Below are 25,547 nucleotides of genomic sequence, written 5' to 3' on the forward strand. Positions count from 1 at the left end.
CACAGAGAAATGACTGAAGAATGTTTTGGTATTTGAGTCTGAAGGCGAGTGGGTCTGAGATGCCAGATACCACTGTTGAGCCTTCTGGAGGTGTCATGGGCCCTAATTCAATTAAACAACGATAAAGGAAGGTGATTGGATAACCCAGTGTAATGCTCTCAAAGGCTGCTCAGTTTTTTGATCAGAAAGATTGCTTTGTTGGTGGTAAATAGGCTCGACTGTTGATTGGCCGATGATAGAAAATCTCCTATAGGACTAGAAATTTAACACCTCTCCTGTGTATATATATTTTTTTAAATGTCAGGGCAGGCAATAATTAGACAACTCCTGTAAAGTGTTAATCCTGAAATACTGTATGTTACAAAATGTTTCATCTTTTAGACAAGCACTACAGAATTTGCCAGATGTAATAATCAAACTCAATCATAATCTCTTAAATACATTGATGTACAGTATTAATATATTGTACACAATCAACATATTAAAAACACAGTAATATGTATGGACTGTACATATTTCTATTTTTTTTCTTATCTTTTTTTAAGGGGGAGTCAGTCACATCTTTGTCTGTTAGTAAATATTCTGGTCAGACACAAACACTTCTCTCATTCCACTTTCAACAAATAAAAGTTTTATTATCTCCACTTTTTCATTGTGTCAGTCTTTGTTGCAGACAACATTGCTGCATAAATTAATGGTGGAAAGTAAAAATGATTTAAAAAGAGAGCGAGCGAGAGAGAGATAGATAGAAATTGATAGAGAGCGATAGAGAAGGAGAGAGAGAGAACAACCCGGTAGAAGCTTTAGCACACCTTAATCTCAGGTGCACAGGAACTAAGTGTGCCATATGGGAGTAGAAACAGAGATGCTAACAACTTGCGCTGCTCAGAACACTCACATGCTCACAGTGCTGTCTCCAGCACTCAAACAAACTGTAAATGAAAGACTTTAAAAAAGGCAAACGGGCAGGTGAAAGAGCATAATGTTGTGATGGATCAGGGTCTTGAAAACCTAGAGTCAATTCTGACGAGGCGAGGAGATGACCAAAGTCCTCGTCTTCATTATTGTGCTCCAGTTTCAAATATCCCACTGAGTCGATCTGAACGAGTGGGAAATTCGCTATACATACACACACTGCAAATTGCGTGTATACATACGAGTACATATTTACATGTTCATAAAAAAGGAAGACAATGGCACGCTGTTACACAACAAAAAAAAAGAAAAAGAAAAGAAAGCTAAAGCAGAGGCCAGAGGGTTAAGTGCATGTGGAACTGAAAAGGGAAAATTAAAAGACCAAAGTGAAAGCTATTACATGTCTAAGTCTCACACAGGGAAGGCAATAAGAGTCTTGTCTGTTAGGCTACAGAGCATCCTGTACTGAGGCTTTGGTTGGTTCCATCTCGTCTCTTCCAGGTGAAACAGATAGCCCACCTAACAAATGAGTCATGGAATCGTTATTGCTACAACTTAAGTCACTTCAAATGTTCTCAAAACAGAAAAAAATCACACACACGCACACAATGAATGGATTACAATGTGATGCCTCTTTTTTGATATAATAATTCTTAAACATATTAAAAATACTTCTTTATCCTTCTCCATATGACTGAAAAATAATCTCTACCATGGGGCACCAACAGTTGAGCATGGCCAAGAGTCAAGCACTAGCCTCAAACCATCAGAACGATGTACATGATAGCTTAGTGTTATCTTTACAGCAACACATTTACAGTAGAGAGTGAATGTTATGAGACCACAAAGTATTAGTAATAAGCACTCAGTCTGTAATCTATATGTGGATTATTAATGATGATTTACAGCAATCTGCCATAATATTATAAACCTTGATATGCTCTTTTACTACATAATATATCTATTCTTGTCTGAGGTACATTTAAGAACTAATGGTTGGTGTGTGCTTTTGTGTGTATTAGTATTGAGTGAGATTTAGGCTATATGTATGTGAATGTGCATCTACAACCAAACAAAAAATGATATGTGCAAGGAGCCTGAAGCCACTGAACAAAATAGAAAAGTATAAAAGAGAATGAAACATTTTTTCTTCAAAAGGAAAACAGGAAGATAAACAAAAGCGCCAGGCAAGACCATGTGCACACATGACCCAAGAATTTTGATTCTGTACTTTGGCTCAGCAAGTACAAACATGACATTCTATACACTGTTTACGTCATAATTCAGTGACCCCCCCCCCCCCCCCCCTTCAACCATAAAGTATCTGACATAGATGTCATACTTTATCGCCCAGATTTGTTTGTCATGATGTCAGTCCCTAATCTCACCTTTACTCTGTACCTGGGTTTAAAAAATACCTTCAAAGTGCTTGAACTCAATAATTAACACTCTGTGAATTGTTAAACCACTGACTCAAATCAAAACGTAAATAAGAAAAAAAAGGCCACAACAGAGACAATGCAACATAGTGAAGAACTCAAAAGCCAACCACAAGAAAAAACAATGTGTTAATATAAAGTGATTAAATTAAAGGATGGCCAGTGGTTTCTGAGTCAGTTCCCTCTAATAATAAAAAATAACACCATTGAACTAAATCCTCAGAGGCTGATCAGAGTTTCAATCAGGGTGCAACATTGTTTTGGACTTCAATTCACATTTATGGTAAAACTTTCAGTACAACCTCAACACTGCAGATTTGACCCAACACACCTTTTTTGTTAAACCAAGTACCACTATTACTTTTCAAAGCATCAACGTTCATATTAATCTGTTATCAATTAAGTAATCACAATAAATTTCGCACGGGAACAGACGGTTACTACAGTACGTCTGGCCAAAATGTCTACATTCTTAACATCACTAAGAAAACATGTTAACTTGTGATTTGGGATAATGATCCAAAATGATGTGCACAACTTGTGCACACCGCACATTGTTAGGTTTTAACAAACTAATGATTGAATCTGTTTTTTTTTTATGTAGTTTAAGATCATTTTGATCGTTTCTCATTCTGGAGGGCTACAATTAAGTGAACAAATACGTGACCTACTAGATGGCTAAAGTCGCAGAGTATCCCCCAACTTTGACCCCTGGGAGCAGGGATGCAACAGCCATGGATGTGCGTGCACAATATAGAGTGCACACAAAACTAAATCGAGCTCCAGATCACTGATATTGTCCCCTGTAACATGTACTGTCTGAACTAAAGGTTGAACGCCTGCTGTGAGGGAGTAAATGCGTAGGCTGGTTAGTCTGAATGACATCAGAAAGGCCCAGTACATGAGAAAGATCAATCATACTGCAGAAAACAGAAATGATCAAAGATTTGGATACTGATTAATGTTAACACCTCAAAGTGAGTTCCCAGAGATTGATTAAATCTGCTTCTATACGGAAATGTGCCTTTGATAACTATTCTGACTGTTTTAGGCTATTAGTTAACAAAACAATTTTACGTTTATCGGTAATAATGTTGTCTCGCTTTACTTGCTCTGACAGCTGGCATCAGATCGGATGGTGGTCACATATAGACTGAGACCTTCATCATCATGGGACATACAAGACATACAAGAATACTGCAGTACACAGTCAAACCTACAGGGGGCGCCCTGGCAGGAATCACATCTGACGATTTAGTCCAATTGAGGACAGTAATATCTGTCTGTTTGTTCTGATTGACTTATGTGGGATCAGAGTGAATCTGACTCTAGTCTCCATCTGGGAGGGTCGGTGAGTGTGGGGGTCTTATATGTCTGGTGGGGAACAGACTGGATCAGCTGACCTCAAAAAGCTCAGAGTGTAGCTGTGACGAGAGCAGTGGGCTCAGACACTAACCTCTCCCCACCAACCACAGGCTCCAACATAACCAGTGGAGGCTCATTCAGGCTACATCAACGTTGCCGTTCACACACCAAAAATCAATGGTGACCTTGTCCATCCAGATACTTCAGCTACTGTGGGGTTCACACATTCTCAATGGTGTGAATATGACAAATCATGAGGTCAAAGAAGAAAAAGAACAAAAAAAAGTACAAAGTTACTTTTTTCTGTCTTTGTTTACAGGTCCTTAATAAGATGTTCCTCCTCTTACCGGAGGAGATTTGAGTTCCTCTCGCTCTTCTGGCATCCAGGCCAGCAGGAGAGATTTAGAGAGAAAATAAAACCAGTCTAAACCAGTTCTTCTATAAATGGGGGTGAGGGTGGGTGTCTGATGCTACTGTAACACCACAGACCACACAGGGTCATGACCTCTGTGCACGAAGTATACAGTGCGTTTGTGGGGAGGTGAAGAGCAGTCCGTCATGAGAGCACCTGATTTTTCGGACTGGAAGATATGCTCTGGAGGGTGGGTGGGCTGGGGTGGGGTTCAGTTGGGCTGCAGAAGTCTGTACCACCCTCACAGAGAAGCACACACCAACCACCTCTGTCCTTGGGTAGACAAGGACAAGGTATGGTGCAGATAAGTCGCACTGAGAGCTTGTGTGAGATACTCACACACACTCACGCGTGCACACGCTCACACACACGCACACACGCACACGCTCACACACGCACACACACACGCACACACACACACACACACACGCACAGCAGTAGCAGTCGCAGCAGTAGTAATGTCCACACAACTGCAGCTCCTATAGCCAGGCCACTCTGCTGTGTTCGGTTCTGTTCAGGTTGGTTCCGCTTGGTTCCGCTCAGGAGGCTCCTCCCAGGGGTTATCCCCCAAGAACCCAGAGTGTGTTATCCGTCTCGGCTTTTCTTTTGGGGAGTGTGTGTGTGTGTGTGTGTGTGGGGGGGGGGGGTGTTGGGGGGGTGTCTGCACCAGCAGCAGCAGGAGTGGCGGGCGAGGCGACTCAGAAGATGTTTGGACACATGCTCCAGTCGTGCCGGTCTTTGGCCTCCCAGTAGCCCCCTTTGTATATGAAGTTCGTCTCTGCGGTGATGGGGTCAGTCCGCTTGTGGAACCAGAGAGGCTGGTAGCCCTCGTACTCCCGACCTGGGGTAGGACACACACACATATATTAGGGCAGTGGTAGAGTAGTGGTTAAGGAGCTGTGCTAACATGCAGTGGCCTGAAAGGTTGTGCTTTCAAGTCCTGGCTTCCATCGCTGTGCCCTTGAGCAAGGCATTTAACCCAGAGTTGCTCCAGGGGACAATGGCTCTTGTAACATAATTAACATAATACGTCGCTTTGAATAAAAGTGTCAGCTAAATGACTAAATGAAAAAAACAATAACAATCAATCCTTCAATTAAACATTTTCAGGTTGTCAACCACTATTGCTGTCAATATGGAGGAGCAGTTTGGAAATGAAATGCTGGAATGCATTAACAATAGACTAATTTTAGATGACACAGTGCACTCTGTCTTTGGGTCTGGGTTCACGGCCAGTTCCGCTGTGTGCTGTGCTATTCATAAGTACAGCTTTATGATACTTAACTGTACTCGGAGGAGGAAAACTCCATCTTCATGTTTTAGTTCTATTTGTGTGCTTTAAGGGCTGTTCACACCAAGAACGATAAATATAGTGATAAAGGCAAGTATTGCTCTAGCGAATATAAATGACATCTTCAACATAAACTATAACAATAACGACATGAAGAATAATACTACCAGAGAGATTTTGAGAACAATAAACAGCTGATAGCCATTCAGAATCCACCCAATTTTAGACATTACATTCATCAAGTTGAGGAGAGACTTCCCTTATTATTGGTTAGTGTGGACGCCCATATCGTTATAGTTACAGTTATCTTCATAGTTATCGTCCCTCGTGTGAATGACCCTATGATCTATCTGGCTAAAGAGTTTTGCTAACTATAACCAGCTAATCATCATAACTCCAACATGGTTGGAGCAAATATGTAGTAGGACTTTTACTTCCTGAAGCTGGAATTTTCCTCCTCTGTCTGCAATACCTAATATACTAAATGTAGGATTAAATGCAATTTTGAGGCAGCTTTATTAGGCTGCTAAGGCACCTGAGGATCAACCCAAAGGCCAGGTGCACTGGTGTTGGGAGGGAGGGCAAAGTAGGGTGCATGTGGACCCTGAGGATGAGCTATTCCCAGACTCACCACTGGGGGGCAGTACAGGGACAAGGAGCAGGAGCATGATGGAAGAAACATGGTGGAAATCACCATAGCAGATCAAAGATCTGCATGTTGTGTTTGGACACACACACACACACACACACACACACACACACACACACACACACAGACTGTTTCACACACACGCAGGCATACAAGACACACACATAATAGGGGTGGGACAGCTGAAATCATTACAATAATACTTTCTTCTTAAGTCCTCTCTGACAATCGATATTGGTTAAATATGTGGTTATATTGGTTTAACGAAATTATATAATATTTTTTTTTGTAACAGTGCCCTAAATATATTGCTTTCCCCATAATACAGCAAATGAAAGTATTCTGACAAGTTTCTGATGCGTGCTAATGGCCTTTCAGGACAGTATTCTCCTTAAAGTAATATACTGTAACATAGTGTATTCAAGTCTTGCTCTCCATATATCTAGTATCCTCCACAAGACTCAGAAACACCTCAATCATTAGATGTATTTTGGGCTACGTACTATCACTATTTACTTTTCATACCCACCCCATGGCGCACGCATGCACACACACGCACAGACAGACACGCAAGCACACACTCACACACACACACATACACATACACAGAGCAACATGCTCTTACACTCCCGTGTCTGTCTTTCACGCATGGTGAGGAGAGGTACCTTAGGAGGGCAAACACACGCACGCACGCACACACACACACACACACACACACACACACACACACACACACACACACACACACACACACACACACACACACAGAGTGGACCCCCGGCCAGCCCCACTCACCAGAGTCATTATCACACTCTGCCCATCATTTGGGAGGAGAGAACAGACACATGTCAGGACATCACAGTCACAGTCAGAGAAACACACACACACACACACACACACACACACACATCCTCTTTCTCAAGCAGTTCACACGTACGCACATATGTACATAATACACTCCATTCAAATAGACGTTCACTCTCCATCTTCCTTGTTGTCCTTCACCTCCTCTCTGTTCCTGTCTTCCTCACCTCCTCTCTGTTCCTGTCTTCCTCACCTCCTCTCTGTTCCTGTCTTCCTCACCTCCTCTCTGTTCTTCTAGAATGCTCTTTGCTGATGAGGTACGTCAGCAGTGCTCCGTATGTGCTGTTGCTTTTCGACACCGTTTACTGTGCCGCTTTGCGGCTCGGTGCGGGGCTTTGAAAATGTCAGCACTCTTTCATCTCTCAAGGTCTCGATCCTTCTTCTCCAATCGTATCACACACACACACACACACACATGCACGCACGCAGCACGCACGCACGCACGATCTTTCTTTCATGATCTCTTCCTGTCTTTATGTGTTTCCCTTTGCTTTCAGTCTTTTCATTTCCCCTGACTTTGTCTTTTACTTTCTGCCTCTCTCTCATGCTACCTCCCTTTTTCAATGATTCTACTTTTCATCATGCTTGTTCCTCTATCCCTCTCTCTGTGTATTCTCTCTCTCCCTCCCTCTCTTATTCTTCCTGTCTCTCTCCCTACCTGCCTCCCTCAAACCCATCCTCCGTTTCTCTCTCCCTACTTCTCTCTCTCCCTCCCCCCCCTCCTCACCATCGTCCTGGGCGTCGGTGGCCTCCACGTCTCTCCGGCGCCGCGCCGCTCGCTGCTTCTCCTCCAGACGCTGCTTCTCCATGTTGGCCTCGTCCCATCGTCCGGCCTCCATCAGCCGCTGGTCAGGCCGCAGGCGGCTGTCCGTCAGGCCCACGCCATCCTCCAACTCGTTCAGCGTCAGTGCCAGCGACGAGAAATAGTACATGTTCTCCGCGTTCTCCCTGACACAGACCACGGAACCCACAGACAGACCATCATTATCCTAACAATCATTAAGGTGTCATATTATCATGCTTTTCTGGACACATTGATTCAAATTGAATTAAATCAAATTCCATTTTATTATTTATAACTTCCTTTATTTCCTCAATTTGTCCTACTGGGCCATGCTAGTCTGGTTAATGCAGTAGGTCTGTTTTACGCTGTTTTGACATAGATTTGCAGTAAAGCATTGTACTGCAATACATCTTGGGAATACGGGAGTGGAGGAGCAGTGGAAGCATCGCTGCAACTGTGTTTCGGCTGTACTGCTAATTAACAGTCACTGTTACCGGAGACCTGTACAGTGTTTTGCATTGTATGTCATTTCCTCCCTATTAGCTGAAGTTTTATACAAATATCTTCAGCTATGAGGTTAATACAGGAGGGATGGGCTAGACATGTATTTCTGTTCCTCCTTATTGTTCTTTCTGAGTGTCTGTTTATGTGTGTACTACACACAACATTTAGTTTAACATGAAACAGCTCACTTCTGTAAACTCATTCTATGAGTGACTTATGAGAGAGGCTATGTATCCTTGTTGTGAGTATTCGGAAAATGATAGTGGCATTATGCCAAAGGCATAAGGACTTTTGCGTGAGTGAATTGAAGTCAAGATAACAGCAGGATCTGCAAAAGTGCATCACTTGATACCAGTAATCACAGGGAATGCAGTTTTTTATGACACAGCGTTTTGTAGCGGCGAAATGACTTGCCCTGGTCACTTCTAGGCTAACGAGTTTTGACTAAAAACGGTAAAATCGAACTTTCTCAAAACACATCCGAATGACATGATTTTGATGTCAACTCAACGTATGTACTCCCAATCATCCGTAAATTGATCTAAAGTGCATTTTACTCCGGATAATTCCTTTAAGTAATAAATTGTGAGTAATACCTGGGTGCGGTCAATACATGTTTTTTTTTTTTTTAAATATGGATATACAGTATGGATATAAATATGCATACCGTATGTCATTCGGTTTACACCCAATGTGTCTTTTATACGAGAAATTCATGTATTGAATCCAAATTCAGTAGTCAAAATTGCCCAGTATTGCCCAGTGTTGCTGTACAGTACTGTGTTGTGCTGTGCTCTCCTGTGTTGTGCTGTGCTGTGCTGTGCTGTGCTTACGGTAGTGGATACTTCTTCCAGAGCAGTTTGGGACTGAGCGTCTGGTAGACCGTCTTCTGTTTGCCCTCAGAGCTACTGCTTCCGCGGCTACTGTGGACGATCTTGGCACTCTCGAGTTTGTCATCCCACGTCCCTGACAGGACGTAGTGTGCCTGTCCATCACAGTCTGTCACCACCCCTGTCACCTAGGAGACCGCCGCATAGGAGGAGGAAGAGGAGAGAGGAGAAAAAAAGGGTCACCATGGAGATGGAAGACCCACAGACACAGCATCTGAGAGGATGTCTGCTGTGCAGGGGTGAGGGCATGCTGCGGAGGGGGCTTACTTTGCGAGGGACTTCCCGGGAGAAGTAGCTGTAGGGAGAGAACTTGAGCTGACACGTCTCCTTGGTTCTGTGGTTGACTATGTCAATGTCCCCAGACTGAGGCACACACACACACACAGGGAGAAACATACAGAGCCATGTTAGTATGATACTGTATGTTGAGAGGTAAATGCATTGGATCGAAGTGCATGCACACACACCATAGGCGCCGGAAGCACAGTGGCCAGGGGGCCAATGGCCCCCTCACTTTTGGCTCAAAATATCTTTTAACTAGATGTACCGCAGAGCGGTACAAAATATGACCGCCGCCCAGTCCAGCACATTTTTTCCACCAAAATAAATCACGCTGAAAGGCCTATATGATTCTAACTGTCTCACTAAATTGCATTAGCCACACTCAATTCTAACTGGTATCTGCTAGACAACAAGTACCAAAACATGATTAGTTCATAGATTTCACATGTAAAATTCATTTTATACAACCCCACCCCCATCTTGCCTATTCATAATTCTGAGAAATTCTTGAATTGTGTGCATGTGTGCGTGTACACGTTTATGTATTTGTGTGTGGGTGTGCGTGCATGTGAATGTGCTTGTGTGTTTGCCTGTTTATGTGCCTGTGTGTGTGCATGTGCATGCATGCGTATATATGTCTACTGTGTGAGTATGTCGTACGTAGGATTACTGTGAATGTATGTGTGTGCGTGTGTATCTGTTTATGCACATGTTTGCATATGGAATGGGTTTACATGACCCCTGGAGGCAAACATACGCAAAAAATTGGTCATCCAAGGCCCTACGGTTCTCAAGATATTCACAGAAAACTGTGTCTGCTCTACCCTCCTTTCGGGGGGTCTAGTACAGCGGGGGGGCTACAGATCAAAACGGTTCCATGCTATCCATGTGGGGTTACATGCCCACCAAGTTTCGTGTACCCCGGTCTTTCAGTGTCCCGGGAATCCTTGACGGAAATTTGGACATGCGAAAAAGAAAAAAAAAAAAAAAAAATCTGACTAAACCTATATGACCGCCGCTTCACTGCGCAGCGGTCATAATAAACAAAATCATCCACGAAAAAAAAAAAAAAAAAAACCTCCGCGCAAAAAACGGAGAGAGGTGTGAACCATTATGTAGCCAAATCCAATAACATTTATTCTGGTCTGGTATGATTGATTGTATTGTAAAGTTCCTGAGTTAAGCGTAATGTCCTCCTGTGCATCGGAGACTCCAACTCTACAGCTCCAGCTGTCACCTCGGGATGGCTTCAAATTGTGCTTTCAATGTATCTGCGGCCTAGGCCTACTGTTTGTTTATTTTCCAGAGGCAGTGGTTGTCATTAGCCTATATTAATTGTGAGCAATTATTGAAGTTATGAATCTGTTGGATAACCACATTTAGCCTATGTGCGACATGAGATTAAATTAATATCATGCGAAACGTGATATACCCGAAACATGTAGCCTAAGCTACCAAGCCTTGGCAAGGTTTGTATGATATCACTTAAAGGAATTATCCGGAGTAAAATGCACTTTAGATCGATTTACGGATGATTGGGGGTGCATACGTTGAGTTGACATCAAAATCATGTCATTCGGATGTGTTTTGAGAAAGTTCGATTGTACCGTTTTCAGTCACAACTCGTAGCCTGGAAGTGAGCAGGGCATTTCAATTGCGCCGCTACAAAACGCTATTTGTATACCTCTTCTACAGTTCCAAACAACATAACACTTACGTGGTAGTGAGTAGATGGTTCCTTAAACCAAACCGAAGTATCCTGAGGTCTTTATGTGGTCGAATAGAGAGTCCAGAATGAATTTCATCAAGCCAGTACCTTTCCGGAAATGTTGCCATCTTTGCCGCCATCTTCAGGGGAAAGTCCGTAGGAGTCTTATTGCTGAGTGTGTTGTAACACGCTCTGGAAATTCACAATTGAAATGCCCCGCTCACTTCCAGGCTACGAGTTGTGACTGAAAACGGTACAATCGAACTTTCTCAAAACACATCCGAATGACATGATTTTGATGTCAACTCAACGTATGTACCCCCAATCATCCGTAAATCGATCTAAAGTGCATTTTACTCCGGATAATTCCTTTAAGATTACCAGCAATGTTCAAACAGACCAGGGTAACCTATTTATTTTTATTTTCTGTGTCCCCGTTTCCCAAAACCACATTTGCTGATGCGAACTTCTGCTGACAAAAAGGAGGCTGCATTTCGTGTGGACATCTTAATGTAGTTTAAGGGTGATTTATGCTTCTTACTTGTGAGCCTACGTGGGTCAGCGGCAGTCATTCTCGCGTTCTCCTTTACAGCAACAAGACACAATTCCTCATAGCCTCGCCCTTTACTCATTGTCCCTTTTCAAAAAGTGTGATATTCATACTCAAGTCATTCGCGTTCTGTCTCCCTGTACTTTGGAGACTCCTCTGCAACTCCAGCTGAGGGGCAGTGGTTGTCATTAGCGTATAGTAAAATGTGAACGATTATCAATGATATGATAATACTGCTTTGATGATACTGCTTTTATTGCACAACTGAGAATTGGCCTATTAATCGATTACAAGGTCCTGTCATCTATCCGAAACATCTACTAAGCCTTCTCTGGGTTTGTTGGGTGGGTATTACAATGTTCAAATAAAGCATGTTACCTATTTCATTTAATTCACTTCTGTGCGCCTTGTGTGATATCACTCAAGTCTTGCTTTAGTTAATTAGCAAGTTACTACCAGAAGCTCAAAAATGCCGTCTTGTAAGCTACTTTCTAAATATTCAACATAATCGGAAGCAGCTGCAATTGTAACAGGACATTTTGAAAGAGACCTGGTGCGTCTACTTTGATAAGCAGCGTCACAGGCCCTATGTTTTGTTTAACTTCAAATAGCATAGGCTTTGTCTGTCCACTTTTGAAATTACATGCGGGGCTGAACCCCTGCCAAATGTGTGTGTGGTCCTATCTGAAATTATTAGCGTCTGTAGCCATTGGCGCCTGCAGGTGGCTACTCAGTGTTGGGGTCATTACTCAAAAAAGTAATGTATTAGGCCTACACATTACTCGCTACCAGGGACGTGCACAGGGGGGTTGCTCAGGTTGCCCGGGCAACTGCCCATATGCCCTTCTTGACTCATGTTGCCCTTCCAATGGGGAAAATAAATAAATAAATCGTACAATGGATGCAGAATTTCACGTAGGCCTAGATAAAAAAAAATCACAAAGCCTCATTCACTTCCATTCGGGCACCGAAAGTGAAAGTCAGTAGGGGGCAAACTGTTTACGTGGCTGCAGCGCTGCACGGGACCGGCACCTGAGATGAGCCTGCATAAGCGGCCCTAGAAGGAGATTGTCATATGAGACGACTCAACGTTGTCGGAAAAGGTGAGTTTGTGATGTATAACAAACGAACGATCAGCATCATCAAGTTTTATGAAATTAATTAAAATCTTTATAAATCCAGGCTGAGTTTGCCACGTTTAGCCTAAATCAGGGGTCTCAAACACCCGGCCCGCGGGCCAAATCCGGCCCGCCTCCTGCCCAATTCCGGCCCGCGACGCATGTCAAAATAATAATGTAATCCGGCCCTTGAGGCTATTTTTAATTGCGACAAACAACGATACTGATTAAAATAGATGATAGATCCAAGTACGGTGACAAATCTCATTTGTAGCCTACTCTGCTCCACTATGTGCTAGACATCCAGAGCTTGATTTAAACCCAAAATAGCTGCGCAAAGTTTTCAGGAAATACTTGTATTACACACGAAAAACACAAAGACGTGCATTTGTAATGACGCGGAAGCGATGCAGGCCATAGTTTTGCACAAATTGAAGCAGAAATAGGCCTAATGTTGAAAAACGTTCAGGTGTGATGAAGTCTTAGGTAGGCTATGATGTTACCAAATATTTTTATTTGGTGTGAAACACACACATACCCTTTTTTATGCTTTTTGTTTGTTTTATAATTTGTATTAATATTTATTTTATCATTATTTTATTTATAAGCTAAGGTTGCTAGCACAGGTGTCTAAAACTAGATAAAAACACTTGCACTTTCTGTTTGCAGTTTTGTGTGGTATTTGAAAAAAAGAACATTGCATTTTCAGAAAAAGCTGGCCCTCCAATCAGATGACGTTGGCAGAAGTGGCCCCCAGCTCATTTGAGTTTGAGACCCCTGGCCTAAATAATCAGACAGATAGCTTGCAGATAAGCAGTCCGTTATCACATAGCCTAAAGGCTACTATTTTTTTGGTAGGCATTAGGCAAACTAAGCTACATGTCTGCTGATAGTTTCTCACATTTTGTTTTAGCAAGAAGAATGAATGATGGAAGTAATGCATTACATTAATTATTTTATTAAAAATGTGTTTGCCTAAATCCTATCACTAGTATTTTGGGTATTGTTTGAAGCCAAGATGCCCACTGAAAAGAGTCAGATTCAGGAGAGGGAGAGACAATTCAGGGAAGCAGCAATCACTGCAGGGTTGGCTGTGAAAAAGCCAACCAGCAGGTGAGACAGACTTTGCACTGTGTTTCATTTCAGTTCATTAATCAGACTCATATTTTAGCCTACTAATGGCAATGTTTCATAATTACATTACATTTGGAGCAGTCACAAGCCTCCAGACTATGTGAGGAAAATGTGGACCAGGAGGAGGCACAGGACAGGAAGGCCTAAGTGATGATCACCAAATATGAGATGAGAGGACCATGGTAGAAAGTACAGGATTAAAGAGCTGCATGCTAAATAATTGTAATCTAAAAAAACATAGGCTATTTTAGAGGTAATTTCAAAGATCTTGCCTGAGGAGAACATAAATATCACTAAGGGCATTAAAATAATGATAAGTTAAGGTGATTGAGTGCTGTATTTCAGTGTTTTACTTCTTTGTGTATATATTAAAAAAAAAAAAAAAACGCTGTTATTCTCAGTCCTGCATATAGCCCGTGAGTTTAAAAAATAAAATAAAATATTGATTTATTTATTTATTTTTTTTATTTTTTTATTTTTTTTTTTTTGGGGGGGGGGGGGGGGGTGCCCTTTTTTCAGGTCAGAGCAACTGCCCCTCAAAATTCCTGTGCACGTCCCTACTCGCTACTGAAAAAAAAAAAAAAATCAATTCATTACTTCTTTACTCTCTATGAGGATTAACAAGTTAGATTAGGCTACTTTGTTGAAATGTTTCTATGGACATATAGATATCGTCCCCTTTTATTTATTATTTAATTAATTACATTTGTGAAACATTAGGTAGCATAATCTAGTCCAAACCAAGTTGCGCTGTAGGCCTACCAGCCATTTCTTACAGATAGCTAATCTGCCTTCAAAAGTTAATGAACACGGCACTTCCTAGTGCTTTTAAAAATTGTGCAAGTTCGAATTGCTTTATGGAAGCGTTGCTGCCCAGCTCGCACACACTCCTTCATAAAAGTTGAATGGTGACATGCACACAACTTGCAAAACATTGAACTGCTTTGAGTGAAGTGCCCTTGCGAGTTGCGTTCCTTCTGTCATTAATAGCCTAGATGCTCTTCTTTACACTGAAAACAGTGGCAGTCCTAGCTTGTAACACCCTGTTATTTTTTTGGAATCAATTTGTGGTGTGATTGACATCAGACTAGTCATTAGTTAGTTGTGCACTGTTTCCCGCTCAGTAGTAAGGTAATAGCCTTCTCCGTTTTAGTTATTCGTGTCGCCCTCACCAGAATTCTGAATATCTTTGCTCGCACACTGTAGGAACTGTAATGTGATTACTGACGCGTTGCACCCAACTCTGCTCAGCTACGAGTAGCCTAGAGAAAGAATCTCCCGTGTGTAAATTCACTCCAAGTTGGCCTACCCCTGTGCCTGTGTTTATTCAACTTTATGAAGAAGAATTACGCAGGCTATTACGAACGCACACATTTTGTTTGCGCGAGAAAGACAAAATACAGCAGGCGATTTTTTTTATTTTTATTTTTTTGTGGGGGGGAGGGGGGGGGGGTCGTTATCTGGCCCCTGCACTTTGAAACTCCTGGCACACACACACACACAGCAAAATAAACAGATGAAAATCTGTTTTGAGAGTCACCCATTCAGCCACACATTGCATATTTAATGAAAACACACATATACCTGCACATACACATACACACACACACATAATAATATGAGCAATGGAAATGGAAATGGGAGGGAAAGGGGTTCTGACCTGATCGATCCACAGCTTCCCCACTATGATATTGTGTACTGTTGAGGTCACTTTCCTCCACACGTAGTGGTTCCCAGTCGCATTGAACGTCAGGTGAATTGCACCTGAACACAGAGAGGAAAGGTGGAGAGAGAAGGAAACAAGGGGAAAAAGAGAAAATAAAGTCACAACTAAGCAAAGACTCAATTCCCAATGTCTCTGAAGTCCCTCCTAGCTCTGACCGTGCTGCCTGTGGCTTTGGGTCTTGACGGTGATAGATGGTTGTATTTACACACGCACGGGCACGGCCATTACACTGGTTTATGCTCACAGTTTATGCCGCTGTCGCAGGAGCAGTAAAAAGCCTGAGATTCATTTACACACCTCTGCTGCTGCCCGGCCCTCACCCGCCCTCTCACTGTACACGGAGACACAGCTAACACTAATGCTAGCCACCCGCCCTCTCACTGTACACGGAGACACAGCTAACACTAATGCTAGCCACCCGCCCTCTCACTGTACACGGAGACACAGACACAGCTAATGCTAGCGCTGGAGCCAGGACTTCAAGCCCACAGACAGACTGAGAGAGAGAGAGGAGAGAACCATGGCTCAGAGTTTCTCACACCTCCCACTGCTCTGGAGAGAACGGCTGCTGTTCCACAGTCTGCATATTTTAATGCTTCCTCTATAGTTCTGAACGCCTCTCATCAGCTCCTCTACATGTGGCCCTGAAAACGTTGCAGGTTATTACATCAGCACTGACTGTCATGCCTGCTTAATGGCTAACAATTAAGAACTCACCTGTGCACTTTAAAAACGTAAACACAAAAGCATATTCCAGCAGAGAGAGCAAAATGCTGGTTTAGCTGTTATCCAGAAAGAGAAGAGTCAGGTGCAGGGGAACCCTTCAGTGTGCTTACACAGCCCTCATACTGAGTTATACTCTTGGGCTACCGCCTAGAATCTCTGTGCAAAATAGGAGGACTCAAGCAACGTGTGAGAAAAATCTGTGAGATATGCAGTGTTATGATTTAGCAATTCTCTACCGGATCATCATTTTTGTTCAGAGATATGCTGCTGAAAGATAGTGCTGGTGCATATCAAGCTTAACGACATTTCAACAATGTAATAACTGTCTCACCCAGAGGCATGATGGAGAGGTATTTCCCACGGAACTTGCTGGCGATGGTGATCTCCTGCCACAGGGTCCAGCCGCGCTGTGACAAGACGTGGTGGGCAGCCGCCGGGGGGTGATGGCTCACCTGTGGAGAGAGAGGGAGGGATGGAGAGATGGAGGGAGAGAGATGGAAGGAGAAAGAGAGAGAGAGAAGTTTAACATTCCTTCATTAAACCATTGTCTAACTGTCACAAACACATACACACACACACACACACACACACACACACACAAACAAAACGCTCACCATTAAAAACTGCCAATCAGGAAGGTTTAAACTATTACATTGATAAAAAGAAAGAAAGGGGGAGACGGAGAGATGGGAGAAGGTGGGGTAAATGGAGAGGCAGTTTCAGCCTCATATTTAATCATGACCTTTTCCCCTCCATCTGTGTTATATTCCTAGGCACATGTGCCTCTTGCTAATAGCAGCTGTGTTTGAAAAGGAAACCCAACATGGTGTGTGTGTGTAACTCAACAGGGTGTAAGTGCTCTCTGAAGCGCTGGTGTAAGTGCAGACACACACTTGAATATTTCACTAAGCCAGAGGAACCGCTACATATGATCCATGTATTGACAGACTGAGCTTGCTAACTGTACAGCTTCTGACAGCATTTTATGGGGTCATCTTGTGCTCAGCTGTTGTATGTGTGAGCCTGTGTGTGTGTGTGTGTGTGTGTGTGTGTATGTGTGGCTAAGTTTAACAGAGCATAATGTAAAAATGTATTTATGGGTATAAATATCTCACGCAATACTCCCGCAGCTGTTTGTCTGTTTGTGTGTGTATAAGTTGCAATCTGGCAGATAGTGTGATCATGTGTGTCAACATCAGTGTGTGTGTGTGTAAGCGCGTGTGTGTGTGTGTGTGTGTGTGTGTGTGTGTGTGTGTGTGTGTGTGTGTGTGTGTGTGTGTGTGTGTGTGTGTGTGTGTGTGTATGTGTGTGTGGATGTCTGTGTAAGCGCATGTGTTTGTGTACTGTAAGCGCATGTGTGTTTGTGGATGTATGTGTAAGCGCATGTGTGTGTGTGTGTGTGTGTGTGTGTGTGTGTGTGGTTATATGTGTGTGTGGATGTCTGTGTAAGCGCATGTGTTTGTGTGTGTGTAAGCGCATGTGTGTGTGTGTGGATGTCTTTGTAAGCGCATGTGTTTGTGTGTGTGTGTAAGCGCATGTGTGGATGTGTGTGTGTGTGTGTGTGGTCCTCTGACCTGCTCACACAGCGAGCGGTAGCCAAAGTCGTCCAGGCGGTCCAGCTCGTAGGTCTCCCCCAGCAGCGGGTTGAAGGGCTTGGCCGTGCGGTGCACGGTGGTGGAGTAGGACGAGACGGAGAAGGCCGCCACCAGGCACATCTGCTCCAGCGAGTTCTCGCAGCGCGCCGCCTTGTCCAGCAGCTCGTGGTACTCCAGGTCCTCCGACAGACGCTGCAGCATGGACAGCGGCTCATTGAAGTTCACCTGAGAGAGAAAAGGGGAGAGAGAGAGATAGAGAAAGTGTGTGAGAGAGAGAGGTCATTGTGAGGTCAGCTCCATGTTCTGCTTCACAAGTAGTTTGTATGTAGCAACAGTAACATAGTAAGTATTTTATTTATATAGCCTATATATGCACAGACTGCAACACATGCAACACAGAAAACAGTCACATTCTGGAGATGGAGGTCCTGCTAAGTTTTAAGTTGGTTTTCAAACTTACTCAGCTATCCTAGAAACGAACATGGCAGAAACCCTCATTCAAAAATATTTTGTTAAAGCAGAGAATTAAGGTGATTAGTATTGCATAAAGAAAGAAAGAAAATCAATGCAGAGGAACAACTAGCGTTGAATAGTTCAAGAGGAGTTCTTCCAGAGCAGAGCTCCGCTATCTCTCTCCTCTCCAAATGCCTCTTGCCCAAACACAAATGAATAAACTACTCATCTGGAATTTAACTGTTGTATAATGTGTATTAAAGGTTAAGCGGCCATCCAGACACAAAGACAACAGACAGAGCCTGGAGCAGGGTCTTACAGGCATGGGGATTTTGGAGAGCTCTTTGCCGATGCAGTTCTTCATGATGCTCCACAGGTTGAGGGAGTAGTTGGGCTTGTCTGGGATGTGAGTCCGCCTCCGCTTGCGGGGCTTCAGCTCCTTCCCTGACAGATCATTACAGCTGGGAGACATCATCTGGAGAGAGAGAGAGAGAGAGAGATGGGGATAGGAAGAAAGGAGGGATAGAGAAAGGAAGGACAGAAATAAGATGGAAAAAGTTAAACAGGAAAGTGTTGTGACTGGCTGCACAACAAGTTGAATCTCTTGTCCACGACTGATCTCTCTTTCTTCTGAGTCTTGCTGCATGTGTTAGTGTTAGTCAGTGGGAGTCACTCGTGTCATGGTGCTCAGCTGCTGTTCCTCCTTGCGCATACACACATTGCCGTGCATACACACATTCCCCCACACACACACACACTCCCGCACACACACACACACACACACCTACTCCCGCACACACTCACACACACACACACCTACTCCCGCACACACACAAACACTGTTCTCTGGGTGAGAGCAGCGCTGGCGTCAGAGGCGGCAGAGTGACTCATGGAGGGGGGAGTAGAGCGGCAGATGTCAGCGCCCGTAATTAAGATGCTCAGGCCGCCGCCAAACAGCTGTGGAGCTGAGGCTCCGCGGGGAAAGAGCATCTCTCAGCGCCCAACACTGCCTGGCACTGCGTGTGTGTGTGTGTGTGTGTGTGTGTGTGTGTGAGGGGAAGTGAGAGAAACACTCATAAACACACCACAATAAAGTGGAAGGTTGTGTGATTGTGTGTGTGTGTTTGCCTGTGTGTGTGTCTGTGTGTGTGTGCGTGTCTGTGTGTGACTAAGAGGGACATTCTCACAGAGATCACTATATATGTATATTGCCTGTGCCTGTGTGTATTTTGTGTGTGTGTGTGTGTGTGTGTGTGTGTGAGAGAGAGAGACAGAGAGAGAGAGAGAGAGAGTAAAGGGACCATATGTGTGTGGGCACAGGAGCATCCGTGGGTGAGAGGTTCCTGCGTCATCAGAACTCACAGTCCTGAGTCTTACTGGCCACTGACACTGTGCAGCCCAGTCAGCAGGACAGCGCTAAAGGTCACACTCTCACCAGCACATACAGTACACACACATACAGGCAAACACGCATGTGCACAAATGCTCTCTCACACACACACACACACACACACACACACACACACACACACACACACACACACACACACACACACATGCCCACACTTCCCCTCTAATCACCCATGTGACTCACATGGTCTTCCTGGTTCCAATCGTTGGGGTGTCCTCCACTGGCTCCACTTAGGTTACTCTGAGAGCGTCTGAAGAGGAGGAGAAGAAACAGAAGAACAAGGCGAAGATACATTAATTAAGTCACCACGACTAGATCTGTCAGTTCAAACAGAGACACAGAATATCCCTGTGCATATCTTTAGCAATGACAGCAGCTCTGTCTGTGTGTGTCTGTGTGTCTCTGTGTGTGGAGGGGGGGTGTATTGAGACATTTGTCAGAGATGTATTTTAATGAGTGCCGCCATCTTGGGCCGTTAATTGGGCCATGTGCTCGGGCTGAGGAAAAAAAGCCCCTCATTAAAGCAGCTATGAGAAGACGCCAAACACACCTACAGGCTGAGTGGGAGCACAAGACGCTTGGTCAGCCCTGGCCAGGAGTGGGCGTGTGATGTTTAAACTTATTCAAATATGTAGTCTACAATGCCACAGGCTCACAGAAAGTTCAATGAAACTCTCAGAACAATGTCCTCTATTGTGCTAAAGTTCAAGTCTTAGATAGAGACTTTTCTATCTCACTTCCACACTAAGGGTGTTGCAGAAATGTGTGTCAAATGATTGAGGCGTCCTCTGTTTACACTGAGGGTGTAGGCATTCTGGGGTAGTGTTGATTTCATATGTGTGTTGTTGTAGAAATTGATAGTGTGTGTGTATGTGTGTGTGTGTGTGTGTGTGTGTGTGTTTGTGTGTGTGTGTGTGTAATCCTCACCTGTGTTGCGAGTGGTCGGCGGCAGTTACTGTGATAAAGGCTGGGGAATCCTCCATGGCGTCGAAGTACTCTGTATCCTCATCTTCATCACTGGCCTCCTCTTTCTGCGGCCTTTCACTCCCTGTTCAAATCATCATCGATATTAACACCCACACAGGCATCGGCATTACATCTACTCATTATCATCACTAGAAAAACATCCCATAATTAAATCCATTACCACATGTACGTGACATGAATGCACCTCCAAACTACTTCAGGAAAGACTTTAATGAGTTACTGTATTGTCAAGCTTTGCAGGGTCATGAACGGAGTCACAGGTTAAACAAACTAATTAGGATTCTGCTAGGCAGATCAGCAACTCCATTAGCGCACATACAAGCTAATCAAATCATTAGCAATCTAGCTTGCATTTTCATTGTTTTTTTTTCTCTCCCTGCTCGGTGGTGGGGGTTGTGGGGCGTGTTGATATGGTGTATAATGGGGTGTCTTTTCTCACCCTGCTCGGTGGTGGGGGTTGTGGGGCGTGTTGATATGGTGTATAATGGGGTGTCTTTTCTCACCCTGCTCGGTGGTGGGGGTGTCGGGTGTGTTGGTGGCGAGTGTGGGGGCCTCTCTCCAGGCGCGCTCCAGGCTGTTGTGCTGCTTGGCTAGCTGCTCGATGGTCTCCTCCAGGTGGGTGCGCTGCTCCCGCTCATACTGAAGAACGCGCTGCCATCGCCGACTGTGGCTCTCCGCTAAGTCCAGGAAGTCTCGACACGCCTGTGGAGAGAAAGGGAGGGTACGGTCAGTTGAGATAAGGCCTTACAGAGGAATGTAGGATTCTGAATTAGTAAGGTCCAGGTGCTCGTTTTAGAGAAACGCAATTGAAAATGGAGAACCACAGGGGCGCTGTGGCACAACTTTCTACAGGGCCCGTACCACATTTGGGTCCAAGTGCCCATGGGGGCCCTGGTCATTTCCTGATCCCACCCCATCTCTCTCTCTCCCACTCGGTTCCTGTCTCTCTCTTTACTGTCCAGTCAAAATAAAGGGAAAAAATATACTTCAACAGAGAAGAGAACCACCATTTTATGAACTAAAATAAATATATTCTTTAATGCAAAAAAACATGTCAGACAGACCAGGGTAATTCTTAGTTGACAACATGATATTCTCCATTATAGTTGGAGACCTAGCTGACATTAGCATTAGATGGATAGATAGATAGATACTTTATTGATCCCCAGGGGAAATTCAAGAAGGGGAAGAGGCTATTAGCCGTAACAACGGGTTTAAAATGCAGTTAAAAGCAAAAACTCATGTCTTTCAACTGGCCTCCATTATTTTGTGTAAATCATGCAATGATCACTTATCATCATCATGTCACGATCATCAACAGCCTAAAATTAGATCTCAACAAATGTGGTATGCATGCCACAAAAAGGATTAGCCTACAGATCACATCCATAAAGAACTATTCCTAAGCGTTGCACGCGCACAAGAGTATCCATTATAAGATGGTCCCTTGTAGAGCAATCATAACAAACGGCCATAACCAGGAAACAAAAACACCCTGTTAGGACTCATTTCAGATCAGGAGTGTCAGGCTGGCATACATCAGTAGCTTTCTAGGAGGCCTCTGGGACTGATTCGGCCGGCCGGAACAAAGATGCTACACCTGCTCCCACCCAAAGCAGACACTAGAGCAGCCAGAGGAGAAGTCTCTCCAGAGCCACACGTCTCTCTCCATCTGAGCATTTACAATTCTTTTTTTATTTCACTATAAAAGCTCAAATCAACATGGCTCAATCTGACAGCTCTGTGAAGGTCACTGGATGAAGCCTCAATATCATCAAGGACATTACAATGTTAATGTCATTGAAAAAAGTGTTTTAAAGTGAATGGAAAATTCATTATGTGCATTGATTAATAATGACTGATTCAATCAGCTCTAACCAGTCGTCTCTCGGTCTTAAAGCAATAGACTACCCCAACCCCCATTCAGTATTCACAGCACAGCACATGATTGAAGTATCCTAAACCAATTTCTCCTCCTTGGCAGCTCAGCCATCCTCTGTTTCGTAGAAACTGGTCAACGTCCACAGTCCCGCCTGTCCGTCAGCATCCCCCCCCCCCCCATCAATCCCCTCTCGTCCCCAGACAATCAGTCTCCAGCCCAGTCCAGCCCTGACCTGGCCAGCGACCTAGACTTCACATCACAGGGAGCTTCCGCGGCCTACTGGGGGGGACGGGGGGGCATCTGTCAAGGGATGCCAATACCTCAGACGCCAGTGCCTGGTGCCGCTGTCCACCAGCCCTTCGCGTGATGCATAGCTTTAGGCTATGTCATGGGTGAGGAAAAGGTGTGACCGTTACTTGATAAGTGGCGGACGCAACCCCCATCAGACATCCCCCCCAGATTAGATCACACTTTTTTTCTTCCAATTCCCCGGCTCTCTTTTAGCGTGCAGCAATGCCGCACACATCAGCACATGATGACATTCTCAAATATGCTTACATCCTCCTGCAGGAAATGCACACGTCACACAGCCATCGGCAGCATTGGATACTATTTCCCTTTCTGTGGTGGTGGCGCACGAGTACACATTGATGACACCAAATAAATGAGGCCCTCTGTGGGACTAAGCCTCAGTGCTTTACAGACACAGGAAACACGTGAGGGCTGAGTCAGGCCTTTTCACCACGACTCGGCGTGTCTACCCCCCAGACAGAGGAGAAAACTGGGACGGTGTTGAGCAATTGGAGTTGTAGGCTGAGGCTACTCCAAGTCAGCAATATAGGCTAGATTTGATTAGACAAGATTCAAGATTCAAATGTATTGTCATTGGAAAAGTACAGGTACTAAACAAATAAAATGCAGCTGGCATCTAACCAGAGTGCAAAATTAAAGACATCTTAAACTAGATGTACCGCAGAGCGGTACAAAATATGACCGCCACCCAGTCCAGCACATTTTTTCCACAAAAATAAATCACGCTGAAAGGCCTATATGATGATATGATAACTGTCTCACTAAATTGCATTAGCCACACTCAATTCTCACTGGTATCTACTAGACAACAAGTACCAAAACATGATTAGTTCATAGATTTCACATGTAAAATTCATTTTATACAACCCCACCCCCATCTTGCCTGTTCATAATTCTGAGAAATTCTTGAATTGTGTGCATGTGTGCGTGTACACGTTTATGTTTATGTGTGTGTGTGTGTGTGTGTGTGTGTGTGTGTGTGTGTGTGTGTGTGTGCGTGCGTGCTTGTGTGTTTGCCTGCGTATGTGTGTTTGTGCATGTGCATGCATGCGTACATATGTCTACTGTGTGAGTATGTGTCATAGGTATGATTACTGTGAATGTATGTGTGTGCGTGTGTATCTGTTTATGCACATGTGTGCACATGGAATGGGTTAACATGACCCCTGGAGGCAAACATACGGAAAAAATTGGTCATCCTAGGCCCTACGGTTCTCAAGATATTCACAGAAAACTGTGTCTGCCCTACCCTCCTTTCGGGGGGTCCAGTACAGCGGGGGGGCTACAGATCAAAACGAAAAACGACGGTTCCATGCTATCCATGTGGGGTTACATGCCCACCAAGTTTCGTGTAACCCGGTCTTTCAGTGTCCCGGGAATCCTTGTTGGTGTACGGTCACTAAATGTACACATAAATGATTTTATTGTAAGGCCCCCCATGAACGAAAGTTCACAAAACTTGGCATGCATTCGGAGGGTGTCATAATGATCCCACACTTTCAATTTCGTGCAGTTTTGACCATGTCAGCCAGAGATATTGTGATGAAAACACCTAATTTTTTGCTTTTTAATTTTTAACTAGGTGGCGCTATACATGAAATAAGTGGTAATGGGATGGGTTGACATGCCCTATATTAAGTGGATGGGATCAACACACTTGGGTCAGCAGACTAAATAACACTGCTGCCTCAATGCAGATCAATCAGTCCTGCTCAGCTTTGCTCAACGTCTACCAGTGCCTTTGTGGATAAGAAGGACGTAGAAGACATAGCCTACCCTTACCAAAAAAAGGTATAAAGTTACTTTTATCAAATAAACTGCAGTTGAAGTATAATTCCCAAGTTTACTTTAGGTAGTATGTTTATTAGTTTAAATGTACTTATGGTACACTTGTATATGTACTATGTTTGTACTTCAGACTAAATTGGCCCACCTTCCATTTATAATAGCAAACTCGTAAGTACTGAGAACTATTTTGTAAGTAAACTAGTGAAGATACTAGTTACATACTTCTAGCACACCTTTTAGTTCATTATATTTGTAAGGGTCATAATTCCCAGGCTGATGATAATCCTTGCAATTAGAGTATATGTGGACTTTTGATCATCTGCTTCATGGAAGTGTGGGCCTACTGTGGGCCTACCGTCACATGCTTGTCACATGTCCACAGGAGAAGTTAGATAGATAGATACTTTATTGATCCCCAAAGGTAAATTCAAGTTAACTAGGACTAGGAAATCTAATCAAATGTATACATTTTCATGTCTTGATTGATTCACTCTAATGGTCTCACTACAACAATGGTCTCAGTCTCATCAACAACTCGCCATGTGATCCCTATCAATGCAACCAATCACTCCCATTTGTGCATGCTGATGAGTATAGTAGTTCGGGTCAGCACTGTAGCCTCTGACCTATATTCAGACTAGGACTACTAATTGTTTTTTTTAGAAACCGCCCCAAATTAACCGGCAGATGGAGAAGACGTGTGTACATTATTCCTAGAGATAACGAGTCTAATAAAATGTTGATGGGGCATTCTCATACGCT

At 43.8% G+C, this 25,547-nt stretch overlaps 1 protein-coding gene across 1 annotated transcript in view; it reads right to left on the reverse strand.

Moving 5' to 3' along the window:
• Positions 1 to 614: 614 nt before the first annotated feature.
• Positions 615 to 25,547, reverse strand: part of LOC143106020 (oxysterol-binding protein 2-like) — a 79,035-nt gene continuing 54,102 nt past the window's right edge. Inside the window, exons 4-14 of the mRNA XM_076270183.1 lie at positions 21,307 to 21,505; positions 20,744 to 20,864; positions 20,000 to 20,066; positions 18,725 to 18,880; positions 17,932 to 18,177; positions 16,689 to 16,809; positions 15,566 to 15,669; positions 9,381 to 9,476; positions 9,057 to 9,241; positions 7,663 to 7,883; positions 615 to 4,972 (exon numbers count right to left, since the gene is read on the reverse strand). Of these exons, the coding sequence (XP_076126298.1) occupies positions 4,830 to 4,972; positions 7,663 to 7,883; positions 9,057 to 9,241; positions 9,381 to 9,476; positions 15,566 to 15,669; positions 16,689 to 16,809; positions 17,932 to 18,177; positions 18,725 to 18,880; positions 20,000 to 20,066; positions 20,744 to 20,864; positions 21,307 to 21,505 (1,659 nt within the window). The 3' untranslated portion in view covers positions 615 to 4,829. The remainder of the gene's footprint in view (positions 4,973 to 7,662; positions 7,884 to 9,056; positions 9,242 to 9,380; positions 9,477 to 15,565; positions 15,670 to 16,688; positions 16,810 to 17,931; positions 18,178 to 18,724; positions 18,881 to 19,999; positions 20,067 to 20,743; positions 20,865 to 21,306; positions 21,506 to 25,547) is intronic.

The sequence above is a fragment of the Alosa pseudoharengus genome, unplaced genomic scaffold, assembly GCF_046254945.1.
Source record: "Alosa pseudoharengus isolate Yale_2024_CS ecotype anadromous, Long Island Sound unplaced genomic scaffold, YU_APseudo_1.1 YU_APseudo_1.1_scf_6, whole genome shotgun sequence".
NCBI classification, from domain to species: domain Eukaryota; kingdom Metazoa; phylum Chordata; class Actinopteri; order Clupeiformes; family Clupeidae; genus Alosa; species Alosa pseudoharengus.